Source organism: Poecilia formosa, unplaced genomic scaffold (genome assembly GCF_000485575.1).
Source record: "Poecilia formosa unplaced genomic scaffold, Poecilia_formosa-5.1.2 Scaffold275, whole genome shotgun sequence".
Lineage (NCBI taxonomy): Eukaryota > Metazoa > Chordata > Actinopteri > Cyprinodontiformes > Poeciliidae > Poecilia > Poecilia formosa.
Window position 1 is genome coordinate 284,698 of NW_006800214.1, and position 23,977 is coordinate 308,674.

Here is a 23,977-nt window from a genome sequence, read left to right on the forward strand (position 1 = left end):
ATGAGCAAAACGCACGATGCTGAATTAGAATTTCCAAGTTATTGACTGAAATTAGTGTGTACAGTTGTTCAGTGGGGTTGCACTCCAGCTATTTGTTTTTGTAAGGCTCCAACTGTATGCAGTGATAGGTATGTTGCTTAAAATATCGGGCTGGACTTTAGAATCATTTTGTGCTTTAATAATCTCACCCCCAAAAAATACCACAAAATACAGCGATAAAACCTAAAGACCATCCCCCCAATCTCTATTACCTGTGATTAAATAGGGCTGCTGTGCCAAGTATAAAGTTGTTAAACAGCCATGATATTTTTTTTTTCGTCTGTTTGAGTCTAAAGCATCTTTGCTTTAGACTAATTAATGCAGTACATTGATAGTTTGCACTGGTGCTTACTTGGCAAAGTCGCCGCGATGAGATACTTCCACAGTCGGACTGTGCCCAGTCAAGAAATAATGTGTGACTCGCAGTTCGGTTGCAGAACAAATTCATCAAATGAGTCGGAACTTGTTAGCATGTTCCTCTCAGAGCTTCTCCCCTGTTAAGAAGCGGGCTACATGCTTTCACTTTGGAAGCTCTTTGGTGTGAGTGTGAGCTTAAGTTGGACGTTTGACCGTCTGGCCAGCGACACTGGTTCACGTTCTTGTGGAACAGTTTATCTGAAGCGTTTTGTCGGTGCAGATGTTTAAACGTGCGCGCTTTTTGTCTCAACATGAGGCGCGCGGAGACAACAGACAGAGCGGAAACACCTTTTTTTTTGTTTGTTTTATGACAAGATTTGACTCCCGCTATTCAGTCCCACATGGAGCAGACACGCAACACGTCAGCTCAGACACATACATACGCAGATGGACCGGGACCAACAGAGTGAAAAGGGGGAGAACAACTTGCTGATCTACGCCCTGGGCTTTATTTATGATGCCCGTCCTGGCGGGCTAATTGTATAACAAACAGAACCATAACTCAAAGAGAACAGAGGAGACGCTTGGAGCGGGACGCAACTCTGTGCCAGTTGGCAATAAAAAGAGAGGCGGAAAAAAAGTTGACATTTCATTCTATGCAGTGAGAACAACGCCGCCAAACCTCTCTCTATGTGAGACAAACGCTCTCTGAAACCTCCATCCTGCAAACACCCTCCCGTTTGGGGGAGGAGGAGGAGGAGGAGGAGGTGCTGCGGGGTCGTCCTTGAGGTCTGAAATATGTTCCGAGATTTAGGAGATCCCCCTTGACTCCACTGAACGTCCAGCAGATGTGAAGTGCCATCTATCTATCTGCAGCTCTCTTCTGCGTCTCCCGCTCTCACCGCCTGTCAGGTTGTTGGCTTGGAGCAGCTGCGTCAGGGGAAATCCATCAAAGTCCGGATGAATTCGCAGCGCTGATCCGGAGAATCTCTTGTCTCAGCAGCCGGAGATAGAGACCTGAACGTTTCTAATTGTTTCCGTTAACAATCTGTGGGGAAAAAAAGGGGGTGGAAAGGGGAAGGCAGATTTGGATGGAGGAATAATTGATAGAAAACGGTTATAGTCTTTTCATGTCACCGAGGTTATAAAGTTCGAGAATATTCTTCCCATAGACATGTTAAGCCACTTAGCTCTACTTTATGAATCATTCAAGCATAAGGTAGCTCAAGAGTTGAACCAGGCTCTTACTCTGCATCGTTTGGCTCTTTTACTACTAGTGATGCTAGTATTTTACACCAATATTGTAAGTGGAAGCTATTAAAACTACCAAAGATCACAGAATTGAACAGACAGAAAATATTATTTTAGCACAACAAGGGAATTGCCAAAAACCTGTTCCCTGAAAACTTGGCACACAGTAGTTGATCAAATGATGATGATGCATCTCTCTGGTTTTCTGTCATGGTGTCTATTCTCGATTTCTTCTCTGTTTATCGAGGATTTCCCTTCTGCATTATGTTCATAACGTTCATTCACCTTGTTTTAGGTGTGGCACTTTCTCTTTTGTTATCCCCTTTCAATAAAACATTGCATCATAACAAGATATCCCAGTTTTGTTGTTGACAGCTAAACGGTAATGTGTTTTTTTGTTTTGCTTTGTTTTTTTTTTTATTTCACCACAGCGTAGTAAAAAGAAAACAAAAGCTTTTATACCTTTCCATCTAATAAATAGGCTGGTATAAGTAAATAAAAGAAACAAAACTAAACTAAAACGTACTGACAGAGAAGGCAAAGTCCACATTCAAAAATAAAAAGACAGACCACTAGGAGAATTGGAAGATCTATTAAGACCTGTTGAATAGACAGTCAGAAGGTCTTATCTAATAGAGTTTGACGCAAGACCATTTCAAATCACTGTGTATTTAAAGGGGGTATTTACGTAAAATCAATATGTAATGTTATTCCCCTCATCCAAAACATACCTAGATGGTTATTGTCCTGTTGTGGATGAAGTTCTTGAATCTCTCATGGCAGTCATGTGGTGGATTCAGTTCTCTACCTCATTACCCAGCACTCCTCCTCCAGCTTCTTCCCTTTCCTGCCACTCTGCTCCTCCAGACTAGTGGCAGCAGCAATTGACAAACACCTGTTGGAACCACTATTGTCAGTGCATTCGTCCCCATCGCTCCCACTAGTTTATCATACAAACCACTTCTCAGTCCTACACTCTCAGTCCCACGGTTGTAAATGAGAAGATGAAGATAATGTCGTGATGAAGAGCTGCTGGGGGTTGTGTCTGAAAGATTGCACATTAAGTTGCTTTCTTTCCAACCACAAACTTAAACCACATTATGAGTCATCGTCCTGCAGGGAGGTTCGCCCCGCTTCTTGCAGTCTTTTGCAACTAAACCTGGATTTCTTCGAGCATGTTTGGGTTAGGTTCATTTAGCTCCATTAGACTTCCAACTTGCACAACTTAACACTTTGCTATCTCTGTTGAAGATAATCTTCCCTACAGCATGATGCTACCACCACCGTTCTTGGTGATTTTTTTTTTGTTTTTTTAGATTAATGTGCAGTGTTAGTTTCTTAGCTAGATATTTTTTGTTAATTAAACAAAGCAGCTTTTTTTGTGGTTACTGTATCCAGTGAAAAGAGACTTCTTAAGGCTTCCTTTCGACAATAGCTTGATTCTTGTCATGCTTCCATAAGAGCCAGATTTTTGTAGTGCACAACTAATAGTTGTCCTTGACAGATTCTTCCAACTGGGCTGTAAATCTTAGCAGAATCTTGGCTGCTTCTTCTCTGGTTAATGCTCTCCTCTCCCGGCCAGTCCGCGTAGTTAGACGGTCGTGTCTTGCTCGGTTTGAAGTTCCACTGTATTCTCTCCACTTTCAATATTGAAGGGTTATGAAGACTTTTGGAAGGAACTGTTCATGGGAGTGATTTGGTTTTTATCAGCTTCACATTCTCCTTGTGTTGCAACCTCATCTTGTCCGTTCCACGTTCTAGGCTGAGCTGTGGGAAATGTTAGCCCATACGGTCTCTCTGTGTTGGTCAATCACATTTATCCACACCGGGAAAATCACTTTCTTAAAATAAAAAACTCCCAGGAATAGAGAACACAAAATTGCTTCGACTTAGATTTTGATAGTTCTGCTGCAGAGCCTCGTAGGATGATGCAGGTTTGACATTTAAAAGGCTTCAATTGGATAAATATCCCCAAATTCAGTCAGCAGAAGCTCCACACATCTAAGACCAAACTAGAGACACATGTGCCAACTGGAGTGTGAGAGCCCCCCGTTCTTATTCCCAGGGTAAGATGTGAGAAACGGCTTCAGCTTCATCAAAACTGTAAATCAGAGTTAATAAAAGTCTTGTTCAGTAAGTAGACGACTGCCAGCGCTGATCATGTTCCAAAAATCTCTGCCGCAGGTCTGCAATATTTATTACCACAAGAATGAAAGAAAAAAAGGAAAATTACAATCGCTGCATCCATTATGCTCATGGCAATAAGCAGCCACCTAAGTGGATGCACCACGTTTGTGTTTTTATAAGGAACACAGCCAGGCCGAGCACAAGGGCCTCCAGGGAGGAAGAGTTTCGCATGCTGGTAGGCAGATTCTGTTACCTTTGAATGGACACAGGGTGGGTCTTTCCTCCTGCTTTTATTCTTCCCATTAAGCTACAGTAATCTTTGTCTGGCTTCAGCTGGATTTCTAAGACATGTATGAAAGCCATAACAGGATACCCACCTAGAAACGGAATATACATATTTACGAAATGTTGGGCTCTGCATTTAATTTAACTCCAGATGCTTTCAAATAAAACAAAACAAAACAAAACAAAAAAAACAGAACAGACTCTGCAGTAAAACTTTAAAGAAGATGTTAAATCAAAGGTGCTATCATGCAAGTAATGCTGATTTGTAAGTTTAGCACATGGAAGTAAATAATTTGTAAGTGGTAAGAAATGTGATGCATTTGTATTCGGCCTCCCTGAGTAAACACTTCGTAGAAGCAGTTTCCATTACCAGCTTTGTGTACCTGGGTCCTGTTGAAGAAAAGTATCATCAATGCATGATACTTCCATTGCTATGTTTTATTGTTGGGATGGGGTGTGTAGGATGATGTGCAGTGTCGGTTTCTGGCAGATAGTTTTTGCATTCTAGCCAAAAGGGAAAAAAAATAAATAAATCAGCTCTGATCTAATCTGACCAGAGCTCCTTCTACTTTTGCCATCTACCTTAAACTGCTTCTGAAAAGCTTTAGGCATAACATTTTATGACTTTTATGGTTTTCCTTTTCATAGTGTTGCATAAAGACCAGGTTATTGGAGTGCACGACCACTAGTCAACTGTGCACAGATTCCTAAACAGCAGCTGTGGATCTCGGCAGCTCCTTCATAGCTACCATGGGGCTAATGGCTGATTTACTAATTCATGCTCCCCTTAAGTCACAACTGCTCTCAATACAGTTTTAACAAACTTCTTCCATTTCAGATTATGGAGTGAACATTTCTTTCTGAATTTTTTTTTTTTTCTTACCAAACTCTACTCTAAGCTATCGTAACTTTGTCACTAGCGTTTCTGGTGTGCCTCTTCCTGCTTACGGATTTTCTACCAAACCTCTGACGCTTTCACACATGTGGACTTCTAAACTCAGCTGTTATTGGCATCTTTGTGAAGTGGTCTAAATACAAATAAATATTTGAAACCAGTGATCATATTTCTTGACAAAATACCTAAAGGTTCAAGGGGGAGTGAAAATTTGGCAAGTCACTATTTACATTGACAACGTGTAATCGCCAGTAACTCCTGCAAGGAATCTTAGCACATCCAAAAACTTGCTGCTATAAAATGAGCCGAAATCCGAGCAGATTCAGACAAAGCGGTGATGTGAAAAGTTCATCTGGAGTGTTGACGCAGGGTAATGAGGATGGAGAGGAGAAGCTCTGGAGAGGAAGAAGGGATTAGATGTTGAATGGGGCAAGAGGGGGTTGAAAGAAGGCCACTGACAGCAGAAGGCATCAATACATGGGCTGCTCCTCCCACAGTGGTGGAGGGGTCCATCACTGGGAGCAAAGGGGACGAACACAGAAAACACAAGCGAGAGGGACCTCCCTCATCTTTTCTATAGCCCTGGTTAAGATCGAGGTCATGACTGAGCCCGATGAAGACGTCAAAAACCCTGAGTGACAGCCGCTCGCACGCACACACACACACATACACACAGGCGGTTTAGCTGCGGAGTGCGGGGTCATGACCGAGGCAGATGAAGACGTCAAAAGTTTGACAGCTGTGATCCGTCTGGGATGATCGGAAACGAGGAAGGAGAGACCTCAGAAAGCATCTGAAATGTGAACGATTGGGGAGGCGGAATGAAAGAGGAGCCTTCTGCTTTTTGTCTCTGCCGTCCTCCTCCCGTCTTTGTCGTCTGATTCTCCTCAACTTGCAGCCCGGGAAGATTGGAATGTTTCTGTGTGTCTGAGCGTTTTTTTTTGTTGTTTTTTTGCCTCTGTGCTCACTTCCATCCAGAGAGATTTCATGCTTGTGCTTCCCTCCAACGCACCTGCAGTGTCTTGTAAACAGCAGAAAGCATTTGAGCAGAAAGGCAGCCGCAGTGAAAGAGAGATGATAGAAAGAAGAACCAAGCAGATGATGGAATGAGTGCGTAATCGCTGCATTCAGCCCCTCTAATTATTGCACGGCGCTTCTGGACTCAGGACATGTTGGATAGCTAACATACAGTGTGTGCGTGTGCGTATAATCGAGTGTGCGCCTGTGCATCGCATCTCTGATTTTCTGCCCAACAAAGCCTTCCCTCGAATGTACTTGCTGTTTGGAGGAATGCCCAGGAATGCCTGGAGAGCAGTGTTGAGGGGCAAACGGAGAAGGAAGTGTGTGTGTGTGTGTGTGTGTGTGTGTGTGTGTGTGTGTGTATGTCTGTGTGCAAGGGTGTGTTTGTGTACAGCAGGTGACAGTCTGAGGAAAGACGCTGGAGAGCCACGAGTAATTGTCTGAAATGAGCCAAACTCAGGTTGGGGGGGGAGTGGTTTGCAATCCTCCAACCAGAATCAGACTGCATGCGTGTGTTTGTGCGCTATTGTCTCCATCTCCCAGGTTGGTCTTAATGTAGAGGAGCTTTGCCAGTTCCACCAAGCAGTCTATAGCTCTCTGGCATCGGCACCGGCTTTTTTTTTTTCCAGTTTCTCTCTGTCTTGGTCTCATTATCCCTCCTTTCTCTTCCTGAACTCTTCTCTGAGATTTTCAGTCAGGAGTAAGGGGGTTTGCTTCCGCTGGTGGTGGGGTAGAGATGTGTGTCTGATAGGGAGGAGGGGATATTGTTGTAGACCGCTTTTCAAATGCTAATGTATTCACCCTTGGATTTGGGTGGGCATACACACACACTCACCAGTCTTTACACATTTCTCTTTAAACCTCAGAAATTTTAAGCCAGATTTTTTATTTTTCTTTTTGATTTCAATGAGATGGAAAGCAGCCACCCTCATGGCGGGAACTCGAAAGGTTTCAGACAGACGCTCTGAAATCACAGATGTACCGAGCAAAACGTTGAGGCTGATTTGAAATTTAGATGCTGGTTTTCCCTTAACTCTAATGCGTGAAGCTGTAAGATTAGCATCCAGAAAATATTTCTAGCTTTCTCTTCTCTTGATTTCCATTGAATATTTATACTGGAGTAGAGATGATGTCAAACCATATGTGTGAGGGAGAACTTCTTGCAAAACAGGGTCTTACAATTTTAGAACGAAGTTAAAGTGATTGGGGAGTTGACATTGTTCATGCATTGGTATATCCACTTGAAAACACAACCAATTAAAGCATCTCACAGTGATGGAAACTTGAGAAACTTGAAAAATATGTTTTCAAAACAGTTCTTTTTTTTAAAAGGGGCTCCCATAGCGTTAGGGCCCTGGGCTACTGCCCTGGTAAGCCCTTTGTATAGTATGGTCATGCCTAGAACAGTTGTTCCCAAATATTTCAGCTTCTTAACCTACAAAAACATAGAGGTAAAAGAGACTTGTGATGTCAAATAAACACTGGAGCCTAAATTTTACTATATGTCTTTAGAACGATCCCTTCAGACACTTATAGCAAAGTGTGCACTCTCAATAATTTTTTTGCTTTTTAGTTTGACTTCTGAAAAGGGGTCTCAGTTCCCCCATCCTTGTCCATTTAAGCCCTCAGCACAGTACTTAGCATATCCCAAAGACTGCCATTACATCCAAACCCAACACATTCTATGACAAAGACAGGTTGATACTGGTCAGCAGCTGAATTTGGCCACTTTTTGTTGCTAACTGCATAGGTCATGTGTTGATACTAATCTGAACTCCAGAGTTCCTTAAATCTGACCCCAACTTTTTGCTTTCACCAAGCAAAAAGTTGTCAGCTCCTCCGCCGTGTTTGTACACAAGGAAATGATCATCTGCATTTCTACAGGCTTTAATTAAAAGGGGCATGACCCCCGGCAGTCAAAGTGTTTTTCTTTCTTTCGTGGCAGTGTATCGGCCCTTTCATCCATCAATCCATCCCTGCCTCCATCCATCACACAGACAGGTGTCAGGCCAGAGCAGTAAGGGGTACTTCCTCCATCTCCACCCCTCTGCTACGAAGGAACAAGGGATGATGACAGATAACAACGGGTCAAGGAGAATCCCCGCGCACACACACACACCACCACACATGTGCCGCATACAGTGCGCCGACCAGGCTCTTGCTTGGATTCGCAATGAGCCGCATTTGCATTTTAGGTAGCAGAAGAATGCGTATGCAAATGCCGACAATGCTGATAGTAATCAAAGGGCACCTTCCCCTCCGAGTCCCTCCCTCCTCTTCCTCGTTTTGTCTTTCTCCTCTCACCTTTTTATCTCTGGCTCTACGTCCGTCTTTTTTTTTTCTCTCCCTTGTGTTGTCTTTTCCACAGCCCTTTCTCCATCCCTTACAATTTCCTAACAGCTGATTTCAGTGTAATTATTGTCCTTTTCTAGCAGGCGGTATAATAACGTGTCCACAGTCGAGACAGTTCCACTCAAGTTTTCACCTTGTATTATCAGGACCTGTGTGTTTGTCCCCGTTGCTCCCACTTTATCGTCCGACTCAGGCACTTCCTCGGCCCTCGGTAGCGCAGGGTTAATGTCGGGTTAATGACACCCTCATGAGCTCTTATTCCAGGTCACCAGCACTCGCCCCCTCCTGTCAAAACCAGCGCTAAAGAAGACACAAAGAGCTACAGAAAACAGAGAGAATAGAGACATGAGAGGGTGCTGACAGAAGTTTATGGCTTCAAATACCTCCCTTTCTTTTCATCCAGGCGGTAAGGACTGGAGAGGACAGAGACAAAAGCAGAGTGTTCCCCTCCTGGCATTCCCGTTGAGTCCTGTAATCAACCTCGAGGTCCTCAACAGTTTAAATGCTTCCCTAAGCCTTTTTTTTTTTTCCATTTGATTCACCTTTCGTTCCCAACAATGGACTTTTACATACATTGACAGCTACAAACAAAGGAATGTGTGCAACAGGAGAATTATGACTACACCGCATTTTATCTCTCAGTTGTTTGTATCACCTGATGCGACAGGATGAATCATTCACAAGATGAAAACCTCCCATTATCAGCCGTAAACCTGCTTATGAAGTTACAGGTTTGTGTGTTTTACGTGCGGTCTTGTTTCAACTGGTATCGCTGCGGAGCACGTGAGTGATGCCTCAAACGGAGCTTGACGGCTGTACGGAGATGCCTCAAGCAAGTGAGAGTTATCAGAGAGCGGAGTGCCAATGAGTTGGAGGTCGAAAAGGAAGTGAAGAGGGAGAAAATGGGGGAGAATGTGAAATGTGAAAAGGATGGGCAGAAGACTGTGTGAAAGAGCAAATCTGTGGAGCCGAGCGCAGATGGGGCAGGATAGTTGGTCAGAGTAGATTACAGGGAAGACTTCCTCCCTCTCATTTAGCGATGCGAGCGTCATAAAGCACACTGACACATCTGAGCACACACATCATTCCCGCATTCCTATCCACTCCCACTGGGATGTCTTCGAGCGCCTTGGAAATGTGAAAGGGCTGTAAAACAAAGGATGGAACTGGGGAAGCCGGTGAGACCCAGAAAGAAGGATGAATAGGAACTGATGATGAAAAAGGAGGCTCTGAAAGGAATTTCAGCAGCAACAAGCAAAGGTTTTCCTTGTGAAATCAAACATGCAAATAAAAAAATCGCTCGAACCCACCACGCTTTGCAATGTCTTCTGCTTCAGCAGTGGATGTCAAGCGGTATAATTATGCACTCATTTATTGCATTGTGGCTCTGTCAATGCATGAACTCCTCGGTATACGGAGAGAAGATTCCCCTCCCTCCGCCACCCCTCCTCGTCTCTCTGTCACCCTCTCTCTTTCTCTGTTTCTCCTCTTTCATGTATTTAAATGTCAGTTGTGTTTGTGTGGGCCGACGGGACTGTGCAGTTTTGATGTATTCACTTCCACTGTTTCTGTTCTCCACGTGTGAGTGGGAGCTGATCAGTTAATGTTCTTTTAGGTGCTTCTTTCTTCGCTCATCAAAAGTCAAGATAATGGAAGTCAAAGTGCCCCTCCCCCTCGCACTGTATCCTTTTATTTCCTGAGATCTTCCTCTACAGTTGTTTGTCCTTGAGCCCTAAAACTGCAATGGCTGATTAACGTATTGACCAGGATGTCAAAAATAAGGATCGAGGATTAACTTGCATTTGAACCCAGGTCAGAAAAGGCTGTCTGCATCAGAGTGGATAACAAAAACACCCCCCAACCTCCCACCGAAAAAAAAAAAAAAACAATTATATTTTTAAAAGTTTTCTTTTCTGTGCTACATTTTGCTTTTTTTGTGAGGCTTATTGTAACTTTACCGTCCCATATTTGATTTACACTCTTTGAGTAAGAACGTTCAGTAGCTACCACTGGCATCTGAAAGCCTCTTTCATCCCAAGAAAAAAATAAAATAAAAAAAATTTGGGGAAATGTTCTCAAAATTTTCTCTGAATTTGCTAAACACCTGGTTGGAAATTTATTCTGTGGGTAAACCTTTTTGTGAGGTGGTGTACACCAACAGACTCAAGAAACTGATGTTTCTTGAGTCTGTCTCTAAAGATTAAGGACAGGATTGAAGAATCTACACCAGAGAACCTCCGCATGGCATATTGGAGTCCAGATCTAAACCTAAACGAGATCTTATCAAGAATGAGTAGAAAAGAATCAGTCGGCACTGGATATGTTTAAACCCCACCCCTCATACTTCACATACTGTAGTAGTTGTTTGGAAGTAGTACAGCAGCAGTATGAGATTTTTGAGATTTATGTCATGTTATAATGTTATTCCCTCATCAAACACACATGTGGAGTGCTCCTTTGAATCATTCACACATTTTTTTTGTGTGAAAATTCCTTAAATCTCCCGCGGCAGCCTGCTCATACAACGCACTGCCCATTTACCCACAGATCCACCTTGGAGTGTTAGTCCCCAGCTGAGCTCCCTGCAACACAGAACGGCCCTCCCTCCTTCACACCTCCATCTGGCTTGGTGGTAACAGAAATCAGCAAACATCTTGTGAAACTGCAGCATGTCTGCTGAGCTAACGACACAAATGGTCCCAAGAATGGTTGTAAACGGGATCGATGAATGGCACGGAGAAGCAATGTTCTCCTTGCCACACATGGAGACGTGTTGGAAGTGTCAGGAAGGATAGGAGCTTCTTAGAGAGAGGCTATTTCCAAGGCGTCGCATAGGGCTATGAGGTGAAGTCAAATTTCTTGTTTTTGGTATATAGACGATTTTCATAACAACTGAAGTTAACATAGTTACTTGATTGTGGTATAAAGTGATACTATATGGCTGGAAAGTACATAATACTTCCTCTTTAAGGAAGAAACCACAGACTGTCTTTATATTGGTTCCTACAAACATTCCTTCAGATAGAACCAGTTGTAAAAGCTCATTTACAAGCAACATTGTAAATTCAAATCTGAGCTATTGTGGAGGTAAATTGTTACCACTGCAGCTTACGGATCTCTTTGGTGTTCTTTATCGACATCATTTTAAAGAAGTAATTCAGTGTCTTCTGTCATCTCTCTGCAGCATGTTCTGCTGGTTTCTACAAGTCCAAGTCTTCGGATGCTGGCTGCTCCAAGTGCCCTCCTCACAGCCGCTCGCTTCGGGACGGCGCTAACGTTTGCGATTGCCACACAGGATTCTTCCGTGCAGATTCTGACCCACCCTCCATGGCCTGCACCCGTAAGAGCACAGACACACAAACAGTTAAAATGGAAGCGAAAACACTAATGATGGGTGCGTGCAATTCTCCCAAATAAAAAGGGAAGAACATGCATTGTTTCCCAAACTCTCTATCTCCTCCCAACAGAAGGCTAAACAAACGTATGTGAATGCCACCCCTGTTTTATAATCCCATTGCTTATGACTAAGGCACCATCTACATCCTGTCTGGTGGTGATAACTACCAGACATTGAGGACTGAATAAATGCACCTACTCTTTCTCTGAGTCTGTGCGAGAGATTTGAAGACGCTGCTCTGTGTGTCTTAAACCTAATTATGCCTATATACAGCACATGGTTTCCTTCGCCTGGGAAAAATGAGCGCACACTTGTACGCGAGTCTCTCATGCACACGCACACACATAACATTAGATTCCAAAAAAGAAAACAACCAAACCATCAAAAGCATCCCAGAGCCATATGGTTTTCAGCGTAATACCAGATGTCTTCATGTTAAGCCAAGGACTGCCCCCTGAAATACCCCTCTGCTTTCTTATTGTTCCTCCTTCCTTATGTGATGTAGATATAAATACAGTCGGTTTTGGTTTTATGTTTATCTCCAGAGCCTCCCTCAGCACCACAGCAGCTTATCTCTGTAGTGAACGAAACATCGGTGGTCTTGGAGTGGGCACCCCCTCGGCGGCTGGGAGGCAGAAGCGACATCAGTTACAGTCTGGAGTGTCTCATATGTCAAACCGGAAGCCACGGTCAGCCTCCACGAAATCACACGGTCTCCCAGCCTGAGGTCCAGCACAGCAGCCTGGGAATGCAGTCGGACCAAGGGATTGTAGGATCTGAGGTTCAGCTCGGCAGAGGGGTTTTCCAGAGCGGGCCCGGTGAATACCCGTGGCCCGGATCGGAGTCTGCCTCCGGCACCCAGCTTTGTCTCCCCTGCGGCTCAGACGTGCTCTTCTCTCCGGACCAGACCGGCCTTCAGACCACCAGGATGGTAGTGAGCAGGCTCCGGGCCCACACACACTACACCTTCGTCGTCTACGCCCGCAACGGGGTCTCCCTGGTGAGCGGCGCAGGGGCATCACAGAGCGCATCAGTCAGCCTCACCACCAACCAAGCAGGTGAGGGGAAGAAGTGCTGCGTGTGATAAACGTGTCAGATTGTTGACTCCAGTAATAACGAGAAATCTGCTTATAAAGAAGTGCTCCGTAAGTGGGTCAGCTGAGCACAAACTGCTGTTTGCTGCGTGCCCAGAGGGAGGCAAGATCCCATGAGTAATGGTCAAAATTGTGGAAGCATGAAAAGAGCAAGATTTGTATACCTTTCAAAAAATAGCGTCTCGGTGGTTTTTTTAATCTTGCTGTGGTAAATATGTTTGAGAAACATAAAAAAAACTGCTATAATTATATTTTAAGGCTTAGGTTTATTGTTGATTGTGTCTTCTTGAAAAGACTTTGCTGACTCTAGGCCTACTCCAGGATTTCAACCGATTTTAAAAGTAGTTGCCTCTGTGATTGTTTGGAGCCAAAATTAAAATAGTTAGGGTTAGGGTGCTGTTGATTAACTCCACTGACACTGGCATAGATGCGCTTCTTTACTTTTCCGATTCATGAGCTGAGTTTAACATAGCATTTGAGTGCTTTATCTTACTGATGCTGGAGTCGTCTTTTTTTTTTTAAATCTAAGATAGGTGGGTGTCCAACATTTGTAACCGGGCGAGAAAATCGGAGCGCCGGTGTAGGCGTAAGGTTGCTCACTGTTTTAATGGCGCATCTGCAGGTGCATGCCCTGTTTAGTTCCACCAAGAAGAGCTTCAACCATGTGACTGAAATAAACATAAATGCATTATGTTGCATTACATTAAGCATTTAGGCCTTCATTTCCATTAGCAGATGAACGCTTGTGGTTTATAGCTGTCACACATTTGCATTGAAAAGGGTAAACGACATAATAAACGCAGATGGCTTTGAAAGGTCCTCTTACACCTCATCTTGTTTTAAAAGTGTTAATTGTATGGAAATTGAAATCAAATTGTGTACTTCTCCCTAAAATAGAACATTACATTAATAAAAAAAAAGAAACATAAATGTGAACACATCTTTATTTTTCATAAGTTGGTCAAACTTACCTTACAGCTAAGCTAAAACAGAGGTAGAGATTATGAAACCCCTCCACAACAGACAAACTTTACAAAGATCTAACAATTTGCAACATTTCCAGTAATAGTAAAAATAATATATTAAAAAAAAAACATTTCAATGAGGTTTTTTTTAAGAAGTAACAAGTTGTTTCAAGGTTTTCCCCAGAAAACTTGCTAAGCCTGGTGATTGAACACCAGGGCAGTCATTGGCCCAGCGATCCGTCGTGTTTTTGAGTTAAAAAAAAAATGTTTAAAGCTGACGGGAAATTTGAAAAATATCACTTGATAATTATGTAACTAGATTGGAAGATTAATACCTGAACACCAACTATAAAGTCTTAAAAAATGCAAACATTTAAAAAAAAAAAAAAAAGACTCAAAGCTTGTTTTTCTACCTTCTCTGGAGCTGCTCATGTGTGGAAAAAATTAAGCACATCCCAAAAACATTGACGACACTAAACTGTAAAATTTCTATGGGATGTGCTTTATTTTTCATCGCACCTGTATAAAAGTCAAGCTAGCGCATAGCTAGCTCGCTAAACGAGCACGCATGGCGTTGCAGCTGACAGCGGAACGCCTTTAGCATTCATATCAACCGCACACTGGATTTGGATTTTCACTTTTTGCCTCCTCTGCCTCCACTGGAAACTGTTGTTCCTAGTATCACCATTATATCGTTCATAGTTATTACTTTGTCCTCCCACACCAAACAACTGAATTAATTACAGGGGGCTGCGGGGGGGCTCTTGAGATGGTGTCAAAAGTATTCAGGAAATCACTGACTTCAATGACAAATGAAAAAAAAAAAAAGTTGACGAGGGGGAGAAAAACACAAATCATGACGGTCAGGAAGTAACTGAACAACAGCGCTGGTACAAGCAGAGCTGGAGCTTTTCTTACCCTCAGCACGGATCCAAAGAAGCGTTAGAAAAATCACCCGCATTTTATGAAGTGTTTCATTTTCCTTGTGAAGGAGTCAGCTTATGTGTGGCGTCTCCCTCGCACGTGCTCTTTATTAGTTTTTAGTGGAAGCCCCCTCGCCCCCTTTTTTTTTTATTCGCTTTGTTTTTGCGTGCTGCTACATCTGAAGCGTCGTTGCTGCAAGTCTTTATGGTGGCATTTAGATACCAGCACACCTGCTTAGTTCCAGGTGCCTTGGGGAAATAAGTTGCTGTGTCTGCACAGCATGAGAGTGTGTGCCTGGGATGTGTCAAGTCCAACCTGCTCTGCCATATGGTCCGATATGATGCGAACAGGCACAAAATAAAAAAATAAAAAAGGACGAATGCGGATAAAAATGATGGAGAAACGGAGAGTCGTGAGAGTAAAACGAGGCAGGTGTCGAGGGAATAGAAAGTAATGAGGTGCACTGGCTCCAAGAGACTTTGATTAAAAAAGCTCAGTGAATGCGCTATTAGCCGCATCCAGTACAGTGAAAGTGTCATTTTACAATTTCAGAAAAAAAAAAAAAAAAGCTGTGCCACTGTTTAATCTCTACTCATCTTTCGCTTCCTCTCAGCTCCCTCTCCGGTTTCATCCATCCAACTCACCGACGTAACAAGGCACAGCTTGTCGTTGGCATGGCAACAGCCCGACCGACCAAATGGGGTCATCCTGGAGTACGAGGTCAAGTTCTACGAAAAGGTGAGCGGCCCCCATAGGTTAACGCGGCCCAGACGGCTGCGTGAATGTCAACACGTTGGGACGCGGTTTCTGTTTCACTCCTGGTGTGGATGGTCTTTGCTGTCAGACATTTGAAAGAGACAGTGTTTTTTTTTTTGTTTTGTTTTTTGTCTCGTCTAATCAGGATCAGAGGGAGAGGTCGTACCGCATAATGAGGACCTTCCTCCGGAGTGTGGACGTGGCGGGCCTCAACCCGCTCACTGTGTACGTGTTTCATGTTCGCGCTCGCACCGCCGCGGGATATGGCGAGTACAGCGCTCCGTTTGAATTCTCCACCAATTCAGGTGCTAACCCAGGCATACTCTGTAGCCTTAGGACAAAACGTTCAATCGGTAGTATTAATTTAAATAAAAAAAAGATAAATGTTCATCTCTTTCTGTTAGATCCCTTTCCATTGATCGGAGAAGGCGTGAACTCTGCCTTCCTGCTGCTGTCTGTCAGTGGGGTGGGAGTCTTACTGTTCATATCGGCGGCTGTCTTCATCATAAGTCGCAGGTATAGAAACACACAAGGTCACACTTCAGTCAAAACAGTCGTCTTTGTCCTTTTCATGTTACTTCGAGTGGTTACGATTAGTGTCTTAGTATTTTATGTTAGTCTAAGTGTTATTCAGGGGGACATTATAGAAGAGTAACAGAGGAGTCCTAATTACGAAGCGACTTTCCATTATCTAAAAGCACTTTACTTTTGCAAGAGATCATTGTTAGCAGGGTTTAATGCACCATCTGGAAAGGTCTGGGAAAAACATGGATTTGATTGATATATTGCTAAACTACAACTCTTTCCTTTCCTTCCCTTTCCTCCTTTCTTCCTTCCTTCTTCGCTTTCTAAATCTGCCCGTTGTTGTTCCAACTGTTGTTTCTGTTTGTGTTCTGGCTCATAAAGCTCCCCTCCTCCTATTCCCCCGGAACAACAACAACAAAAAAATGTTTCTACTCTTCAACAATCAATAAATGTAACCTTCTTTTAGGATTAGACTGTTGGAACAGCTAATCACTGCAGATTACCAAGAGAATACACCCAACAGGATCAATGCACGCAATTACATGCTGAAACACAGACAATATTCCACTGAGAAAGCAAACAAGGGTACGACACAAAGGCAACGAGGTGCAGCAGCAGAAACTGTTCGCGTTGGTCGGAAATGTTTTAATTTTAAGTTGGGAAAGATAAAGGAAGTTTAAATTCACCTAGAACGCCCTGCTTTAAGCAGGACTACCACATAAAAATTTAATTAGCATTGTTTTTTTTGTTTTTTGGGGGGGGGTTTTATATCCAGTACGCAGCAACGCACACACAAGTCTCCGGATTCTCCTTCAACAGTGAGATTAAATAACTTGTGTTACCTGCAGCTTTTTTTTTAAAAGGGGGATTAGAGTGGAGACAGTGATTATCCCTTTGTCCCAGACTTGCTGTTAATGTGTTCAGCTGCGCGGTTTACGTGTTAGCCGGCGTGCACGCGCGCGCGCACAAACACGCTCCGGTGTCCACAACCAAACTCACTGACACACACACACACACACACACACACTCACTCACTCACACCTGTTCAGAAAGAAAAGGAGGTTTTGACAGTTTCTTTGTTTAATAGAAAACACCTTTTTATCTGCCGCTACCTGAGGCGTCGCCCCTCCTCCCTCTGTGCCTGAAAATGCTTTCATCTGGTGCTTCCCTGCAGGCCGTCGCTCTCTCCTTCTCATTGTTGTCGCCTTCTGTTTGCCGCAAATCCTTAGAAGGACAACTCAACTTAAGAGCAGCTCTGAGAAAGGACAAAAAAAATATTAAAAACAAATGTAGGACATGTACGCTTTTTGTCAAGTGACGTCGCTGCAAAACTCCTACGAGACTCTTGGGAAGTAACCAAACTTTTAGCGTTTGTTGCTGGTCTTTGTGTGAAGAATGCGTTGTGTTTGACTCCTCAGGAGGAGCAAGTACAGCAAAACCAAGCAGGACGCGGAAGAGGAGAAACATCTGAACCCAGGTACTGAACACACACAAGAAGCCAATACAGTGCTTTGTAAAAATATTCATGCTTCTTTAATGTTTTCTGGATGGGTCCCTTTACAACCACATACCTTTTCCTCAGGGGAATGTCTCCTCCAGCTTTGCATTTCTGTAGAGTGAATGTTTCCTCCGTTGTTTCTTTTAAACCGGCTCACATTGAACCGAGAGTATCTGGGAACATCAATTTTCAAGTCTTGACACCAATTCCAAATTGGATTTAGGTCAGGGCTTTGACTAGATTATTTCCTTTAACCTGAGCATGTCTATTGTAGCTCAGACTGTAATCTATAATTGCTTTGTTGTCCTGATGGATTGTAAAACTCATTAAAATCATTTGGAGCCTCAAACAGTTCCTACAATCTCCCTATATCTATCTCCATATGTTTTCAGCTCTGACCTAAAGGCTGATTCTGCCACCACCAGATTTCATGATGCGATAGTGTGTTTTCCTCTCATGTAGCAATTTTTGACCACATTGTTCAATTTAAAAAAAATTTTTTTAGGAGTTTCACAGCTTTTATCAAGTGTTTAACGTTGTTTTAAAAAATTTGAAACCGTTGTATCCATTTACCTGAGCTCCATATTTATGGAGCACTTACTTTTTATCTACCACATCAAATCAGACTGAAATGCACTAAAGCGTGCGATTGTAACAGGAGAGAATTTTACAAAGTTTTAGAGATAATCCTTCTCTTTATTATCGCTCAGATTCTGTTTGTTGTGCACACTTTCCTAAGCACTCTTACATAACATGCAGTTACACAACTCGTTTTTCTCGCCCTCCTCTTCGTTCATCCATCTCCTCCCTCGTTTCCTCGTCCGCTCCCGCCTCCCTTCCATGGTAGGAGTCAAAATCTATGTGGACCCGTTTATGTATGAGGACCCGGATCAGGCCATCCACGAGTTTGCCAAGGAAATAGATGTTAGCAATATTCACATCGAGAGGGTTATTGGCATAGGTAAGTCTCGCTTTGGCGCGCAAGCACACACACAAACCCACACACACATGCTGGCTTGGCACCGACATTGTTGTTTTGCTGCGCACGTGTAGGAGAGTTTGGGGAGGTGTGCAGCGGTCGGCTGCGTTCGCAGGGGAAGAGGGAGATCTACGTGGCCATCAAGAGCCTGAAGGCAGGATACTCGGACAAACAGAGGAGGGACTTCCTGTCCGAGGCGTCCATCATGGGACAGTTTGACCACCCGAACATCATCAGGTTGGAGGGTGTCGTCACCAGGTGTAAGTGGTGCTGTTGTTCTGGTTTTGTATGAAAGTTGTGGAGCACGGTTTAACTGGAATATCTCAAACTTTTTTCCCCTCACTAGGCAAGCCTCTGATGATAATCACGGAATATATGGAAAACGGATCTCTGGATGCCTTTTTACGTGTACGTTGATCTGTTTTCTTCTACAAAACGAACATAAACGTAGTTTTAATTGGTTGATGAAATGTCTTCATCCGCTGTGAGTTAATCAGACCCCTCTTTTTTTTTTTCCTGTGATATTAATGGTTCAGAAACACGACGGCCAGTTCACGGTGATCCAGCTGGTTGGTATGCTGCGCGGCATCGCCTCGGGTATGAAGTACCTGTCAGACATGAGCTACGTTCACAGAGACCTGGCGGCTCGAAATATCCTGGTCAACAGCAACCTGGTGTGCAAGGTGTCCGACTTCGGCCTGAGCCGAGTTCTGGAGGACGACCCCGAGGCCGCCTACACTACGAGGGTAAGAGCTGCAAAGGCAAAACTGGATGGAGCATGAAGAAAACATACGGCGCCTTGCAAAAATATTCACAGCCCCTGAAGTTTTCCATTTTTCCACGTTGCAATCACAAACAGCAGATATCCTGCTTTTGTGATTTCAATGAGATAAACCAACCCAAAGTGGTGCAGATAGAAATTATTGCATGGTTTTTCAAACATTTTCACCTCTGAAACTGTGTCATCTGTATTGACTAAGGAGGTTTACGTATTATTCACCATTTTTCACCATAGGATTGCTCTATTGTGGTGTGAAAGTGAAATAAAGCAAATTTCTGCACTGGATTTTTTTTTTCATTGCTGTCAGACTATTTTTAATTTAAAAATTATGGAAGCAGCGTATTATTTTCCCTCATCTTTGCAATTATGCACAATTCCTTGGTCTATTACTTAGGTCTGCAACCTTTACAGTTTTTATCCTTTGTAGAGATAAAGAAAAAATTAGTCACAGAAGTTACAACACCTTTTGAAAGAAAGACACCCTCTCATTTATTGTGTATATCTACTGTATTTTCTACAGTAATTTTCAAAGAATCAACATTTAAGTTTTATTATTAGGTTTTAAGACATGCCATATTTCATATCATTGTATGCAGCTGCTTTTTTGCAAATGTGAAATTCTTTTGCAAAACATTTTTTTTTTCATTTTAACAAATGCAAAATGTGCATGTTATTGTTACATCTACTTTTAAATATTAGTTGTTGTTTTTTTTTTTATCATTTCAACAATAGTTCTGAAGAGTCATTGTGAAAGGTCCAAAGGTCCACTTAGGTTGCAGACCCCTGGTCTATTATATAAAATCACAAAAAAAAAAAAAAAATACAATCAAGTTTTTGGTTTAAATGATAAAATCTAAAAAAGGGTTTTAGAGGGAAGGAGTACTTTTGAAGGGCTCTTTCAGAATTGATAATAAACCAGTTTTATATCCTCCATTGTTTATTGAGTAAATATTTACTGGCTGTTTTTATCACATTTTCACTCACAAAATCGCACGTACTTGAACGCTGCCAAAGCTGTCTGACTAACTGAAACACCTACTTTGGCAAAAAGTTTGCCAAATGCATGGACATCTGTGCAAGAGCAAAAAAATGATTTCGTTTGAAAAGCCCTTCTTCTCTAGTGAGATGAAATGAACAAGTGAGTCATACCGAATAAATTAGACAACAAAAGGTATTCCATCATCCAGTGAATCAATTATGCTGCTATTTTAGGAGGCAACTGGGTCCTACCTGTCCCCTGGAGGGAAGATCCCCATCAGATGGACGGCTCCAGAGGCGATCAGCTACAGGAAGTTCACCACGGCCAGCGACGTGTGGAGTTATGGGATAGTCATGTGGGAGGTGGTTTCATATGGAGAGAGGCCGTACTGGGACATGAACAACCAGGATGTGAGTAAATGAAGTGGCTTCCCTTGAATCACTGACTTACGTTTGCCATGTCTCAACTTCACTTTTATCGTCACATAAAGGTTTATATGACGTGTTTTGATAGCACACGGGGACACGACCTCATGCAAAAGGAACAATGAACCCATATTTGAGGTTAGAGGAATGTACAAATATAGTGCTGGTTTAGGAAAACAGCCCATCGGTTCCCGCTTTTCAGCAACTGTTAATTGCCCCTTCGTTGGGCACTTGAGGATTAATGTTGAAATGAACAATTTTCTAAACATGATTTAAGTCCTGTGACTTTGTGTGGCAGTCCAATTAAACTTTTACCTCTCCTCGCTCACCAAAAGGGATTTAGCCCGAGCCAATTTAAATAGCAAAATAAATTAAACAGATGCAGCTTTTTTAGCGTATTGGAGGGCCAAATAACTTGCACCCTATCCACTGCATTCCAGCCGCCGTCTTTGAACGCAGCACTTACTTAGAAATTACTTTCAAATTGTCTCCAAACACTGCTGAGGCCAAGTTTGGATTGCTTCCGTGCACCAATCTAATTATTCTTAGGATATTTTGTTACAGCTGTAAAGTGTTTTTTTTATATTGTTTATTTTCATCCTGCAGCCAACAAGCTGCAACTAAATTTAAATTTAGATGTGATATGGTCCAGTATGTGTGTGTGTGTGTGTGTATATATATATATATATATTTTTTTTTTTTTTTTTTTTTTTTTTTTTTTAGTGTCACGTTTTCAGCTTAGAAAAGAGAAAGTCAATCTGGTTGGTGAAGAAAAATCTTAAGTGGTTTTATATAAATCATATTCACACTTTTTAGTCCGCTCTTGTCTTTTGGGATTATTTTTTATTCCCTTCACACTTGTCTTAAGTGAGTCTGCGGCAGAGGTACTCATTATATCGACTTGTCATGCCTCATCAGTCTCCGATCTGAGAACTTGAGCACACTGTCTGAAATCACACCCTGGGAAGCCACAGAGGAGTTTGTTTGGCTCATTGTTCACCACTAAAGCAGATATAATGATGAGTGCCTTTATGGGGAAAAGCCCTGAGGCTTGCAACAGAGTATACGTTTTTTTTTTTTTTACTAGTAGATGGAACTAGATCCCCTTTTTTAAATAAAAAAAAAACTTTTAAAAAAGCAATTTATTTAGCTTTTGTCTTAATAGTTTTGCGTTTTGTTTTATTTTGGATTCTCATTGGATTTACTTGTATTACTTTTTTTTATTTTATCTTCGCATTTTATTTGATCGTTTTTTTATTTTCAATATTTAAGTTATGTATTTTATTTAATTATTTATTTGTTATTTCATTACTTGATATCATAACAAACATTAGTCAAATATTTTCTGGGTGTGGTATCGTCACGACTGTGTGTGCTGCAGGATTATGACCTGGTAGGTCAACAATAGTTACAAGACACATAAATATCACTAAATTTGAAATGTACTGCAATTCATGGGAATCTTAAATTATGTGTATGTGCTTTAATAATAATGCTTTTTATCCCAGAATGTGTAGCCTGTGCTACTCACTTTAATCTGCAGTATTTTGTGACATTTCTGTCAAGTATTCAGGTGGCAGTTAAAGGTCAAAGCAACTGGTAATTTGCTCAATTAGTTTATCATTCAAAGCAAAGACGAACATATTGAACATGCTGATCGTCGGCATGTTTTGATTGCCATTTGGCAGGTCTCTGCATAACATTTAGCCCGAAGCGCAGCTGCGTCAAACTGCTGCTGGCACCTCTTCCGAAAGCACTCGCGTTTGGTTCAGTCATTTTACAGACGGCTCAAGTTTTGAAAATTATCGGACAGACGCAACGGTTCAAAGGTCATCCTCGATCCCTGCTCTTTTATTGAAGGTGATTAAAGCAATAGAAGAAGGATACAGGCTGCCTGCTCCCATGGACTGCCCTGTGGTTCTCCACCAACTCATGCTGGACTGTTGGGAGAGAGAGCGAGGAGACAGGCCCTCCTTCAGCCAGATCCTTAACATGTTGGATAAACTTATACGCAACCCTGGCACCCTGCGGCGCACAGGAGGGGACAGGTACATAGCGCATGTCAACGCACACAGATAAAAATAAGCACATGCACCAAGGCAAATACTTGCATAGCTACGCATGAACTCCCATATCCAATTTATCACTATTGCAAGTAACGGTCTCCCGCAAAATGAGAATGACTCTATTTTCCTGCAGACCTCCGGGGACCATGCTGGAGTCCAGAGTGGGATCAGAGGTGTGTGTGTCTGTCGTACCAGAGGCGTGTGTGCCACAGTGGTCGATGTACGATTGGCTGCAGTCCATTGGGTTGGAGAGATACAGAGACGTCCTCGCAGCTGCAGGATACTCCAGCCTTGAAAGCCTCCTGGTTCTCACACACCAGTGAGTGCAGCTTATTTTAAATGTGCTTTTTCTGCATTACACAGCGACATGGTGTTGATGCTGATTCTGCTACATAACCACCAAACGACCTGGTGCAGCTTATAGGAAGCAGGCTCCTGCAAAAGCATTTCTACGACTTGAACCACGAGCACATTGTGCCATGTTACAAGCATAACTTTGATGTGCTGCGTTGGGCTTAATGTGGCAGATCAACAAAAAGTGTTGTTAATTTGCAAAGTGGAAGCAAAATATGCATTTTTAGTTATTGCAAGTGTGTATATTTAGCGTCATTGTACTTCTGAAAGCTTTGCCTTTCAGAAATTTGATCAGATTTCCTGATTCCGCTGAAGAAAAGCAACACCACAGCATGATGCTGTCACCACCGTGTGTCATGCTGGTGGCAGCGTCACGTTACATCACACGGTGTTTTGCGTTTTGGAAAAAATCTGGAGCATCTTTTTCCTACAGGCTTCTGAGTGCTTTGAGGCAAAATACACACCAGACATCTGAACCAGATTTGTGTGTTTGTTTCCCCGCAGGGAGATGGACAGACTCGGAATAATCACGCCGTCGCATCAGGACATACTAATTGCGAGTGTGCAGCAGGAAATGTTGTCCCAAATGCAACACATGCAACACTCTATGGTCCCGGTCTGAACTGGTGAGCAGTTACAAACCTGTTTTTTTTTTTTTTGAGAAGAATTTGATTTACCTCATCTGTGCACTTTAGAGGAACTGTTCACCAGTGGAAGTACAAGAAGTGAAGGCAAATAAGAGGAAAACTATAATGAGGAGCACTTTTGTGAACTTCCATCCTGTGGAGCTTTCTACAAAACCCCGTTCTGGACGTGGGCACAGACAGCACTGAGCTCCTGAGAGCTTTGACTGATGCCTCATCCTGTTTTTCTAGCTCTGATTTCGCCTCTTTTCTTTTCTTTCTTTT

General features: G+C 42.7%; 1 protein-coding gene and 1 long non-coding RNA gene across 2 annotated transcripts in view; one reads left to right on the plus strand and one right to left on the minus strand.

Annotated features, from left to right (window-relative positions):
- Positions 1-23,786, plus strand: part of LOC103151216 (ephrin type-A receptor 4-like) — a 30,147-nt gene extending 6,361 nt beyond the window's left edge. The window contains exons 6-19 of the mRNA XM_016681282.1: positions 11,511-11,666; positions 12,269-12,781; positions 15,320-15,444; positions 15,608-15,767; positions 15,867-15,978; positions 17,406-17,464; positions 18,333-18,446; positions 18,539-18,724; positions 18,811-18,872; positions 19,001-19,210; positions 20,458-20,634; positions 22,510-22,697; positions 22,849-23,034; positions 23,574-23,786. Of these exons, the coding sequence (XP_016536768.1) occupies positions 11,511-11,666; positions 12,269-12,781; positions 15,320-15,444; positions 15,608-15,767; positions 15,867-15,978; positions 17,406-17,464; positions 18,333-18,446; positions 18,539-18,724; positions 18,811-18,872; positions 19,001-19,210; positions 20,458-20,634; positions 22,510-22,697; positions 22,849-23,034; positions 23,574-23,691 (2,366 nt within the window). The 3' untranslated portion in view covers positions 23,692-23,786. The remainder of the gene's footprint in view (positions 1-11,510; positions 11,667-12,268; positions 12,782-15,319; positions 15,445-15,607; positions 15,768-15,866; positions 15,979-17,405; positions 17,465-18,332; positions 18,447-18,538; positions 18,725-18,810; positions 18,873-19,000; positions 19,211-20,457; positions 20,635-22,509; positions 22,698-22,848; positions 23,035-23,573) is intronic.
- Positions 307-15,302, minus strand: LOC103151215 (uncharacterized). Its single transcript, XR_477622.2, has 3 exons — positions 14,701-15,302; positions 2,379-2,542; positions 307-1,444 (listed from the first exon to the last, which is right to left on the minus strand). It is a non-coding gene; the product is annotated as an uncharacterized LOC103151215 (long non-coding RNA).
- Positions 23,787-23,977: the final 191 nt, after the last annotated feature.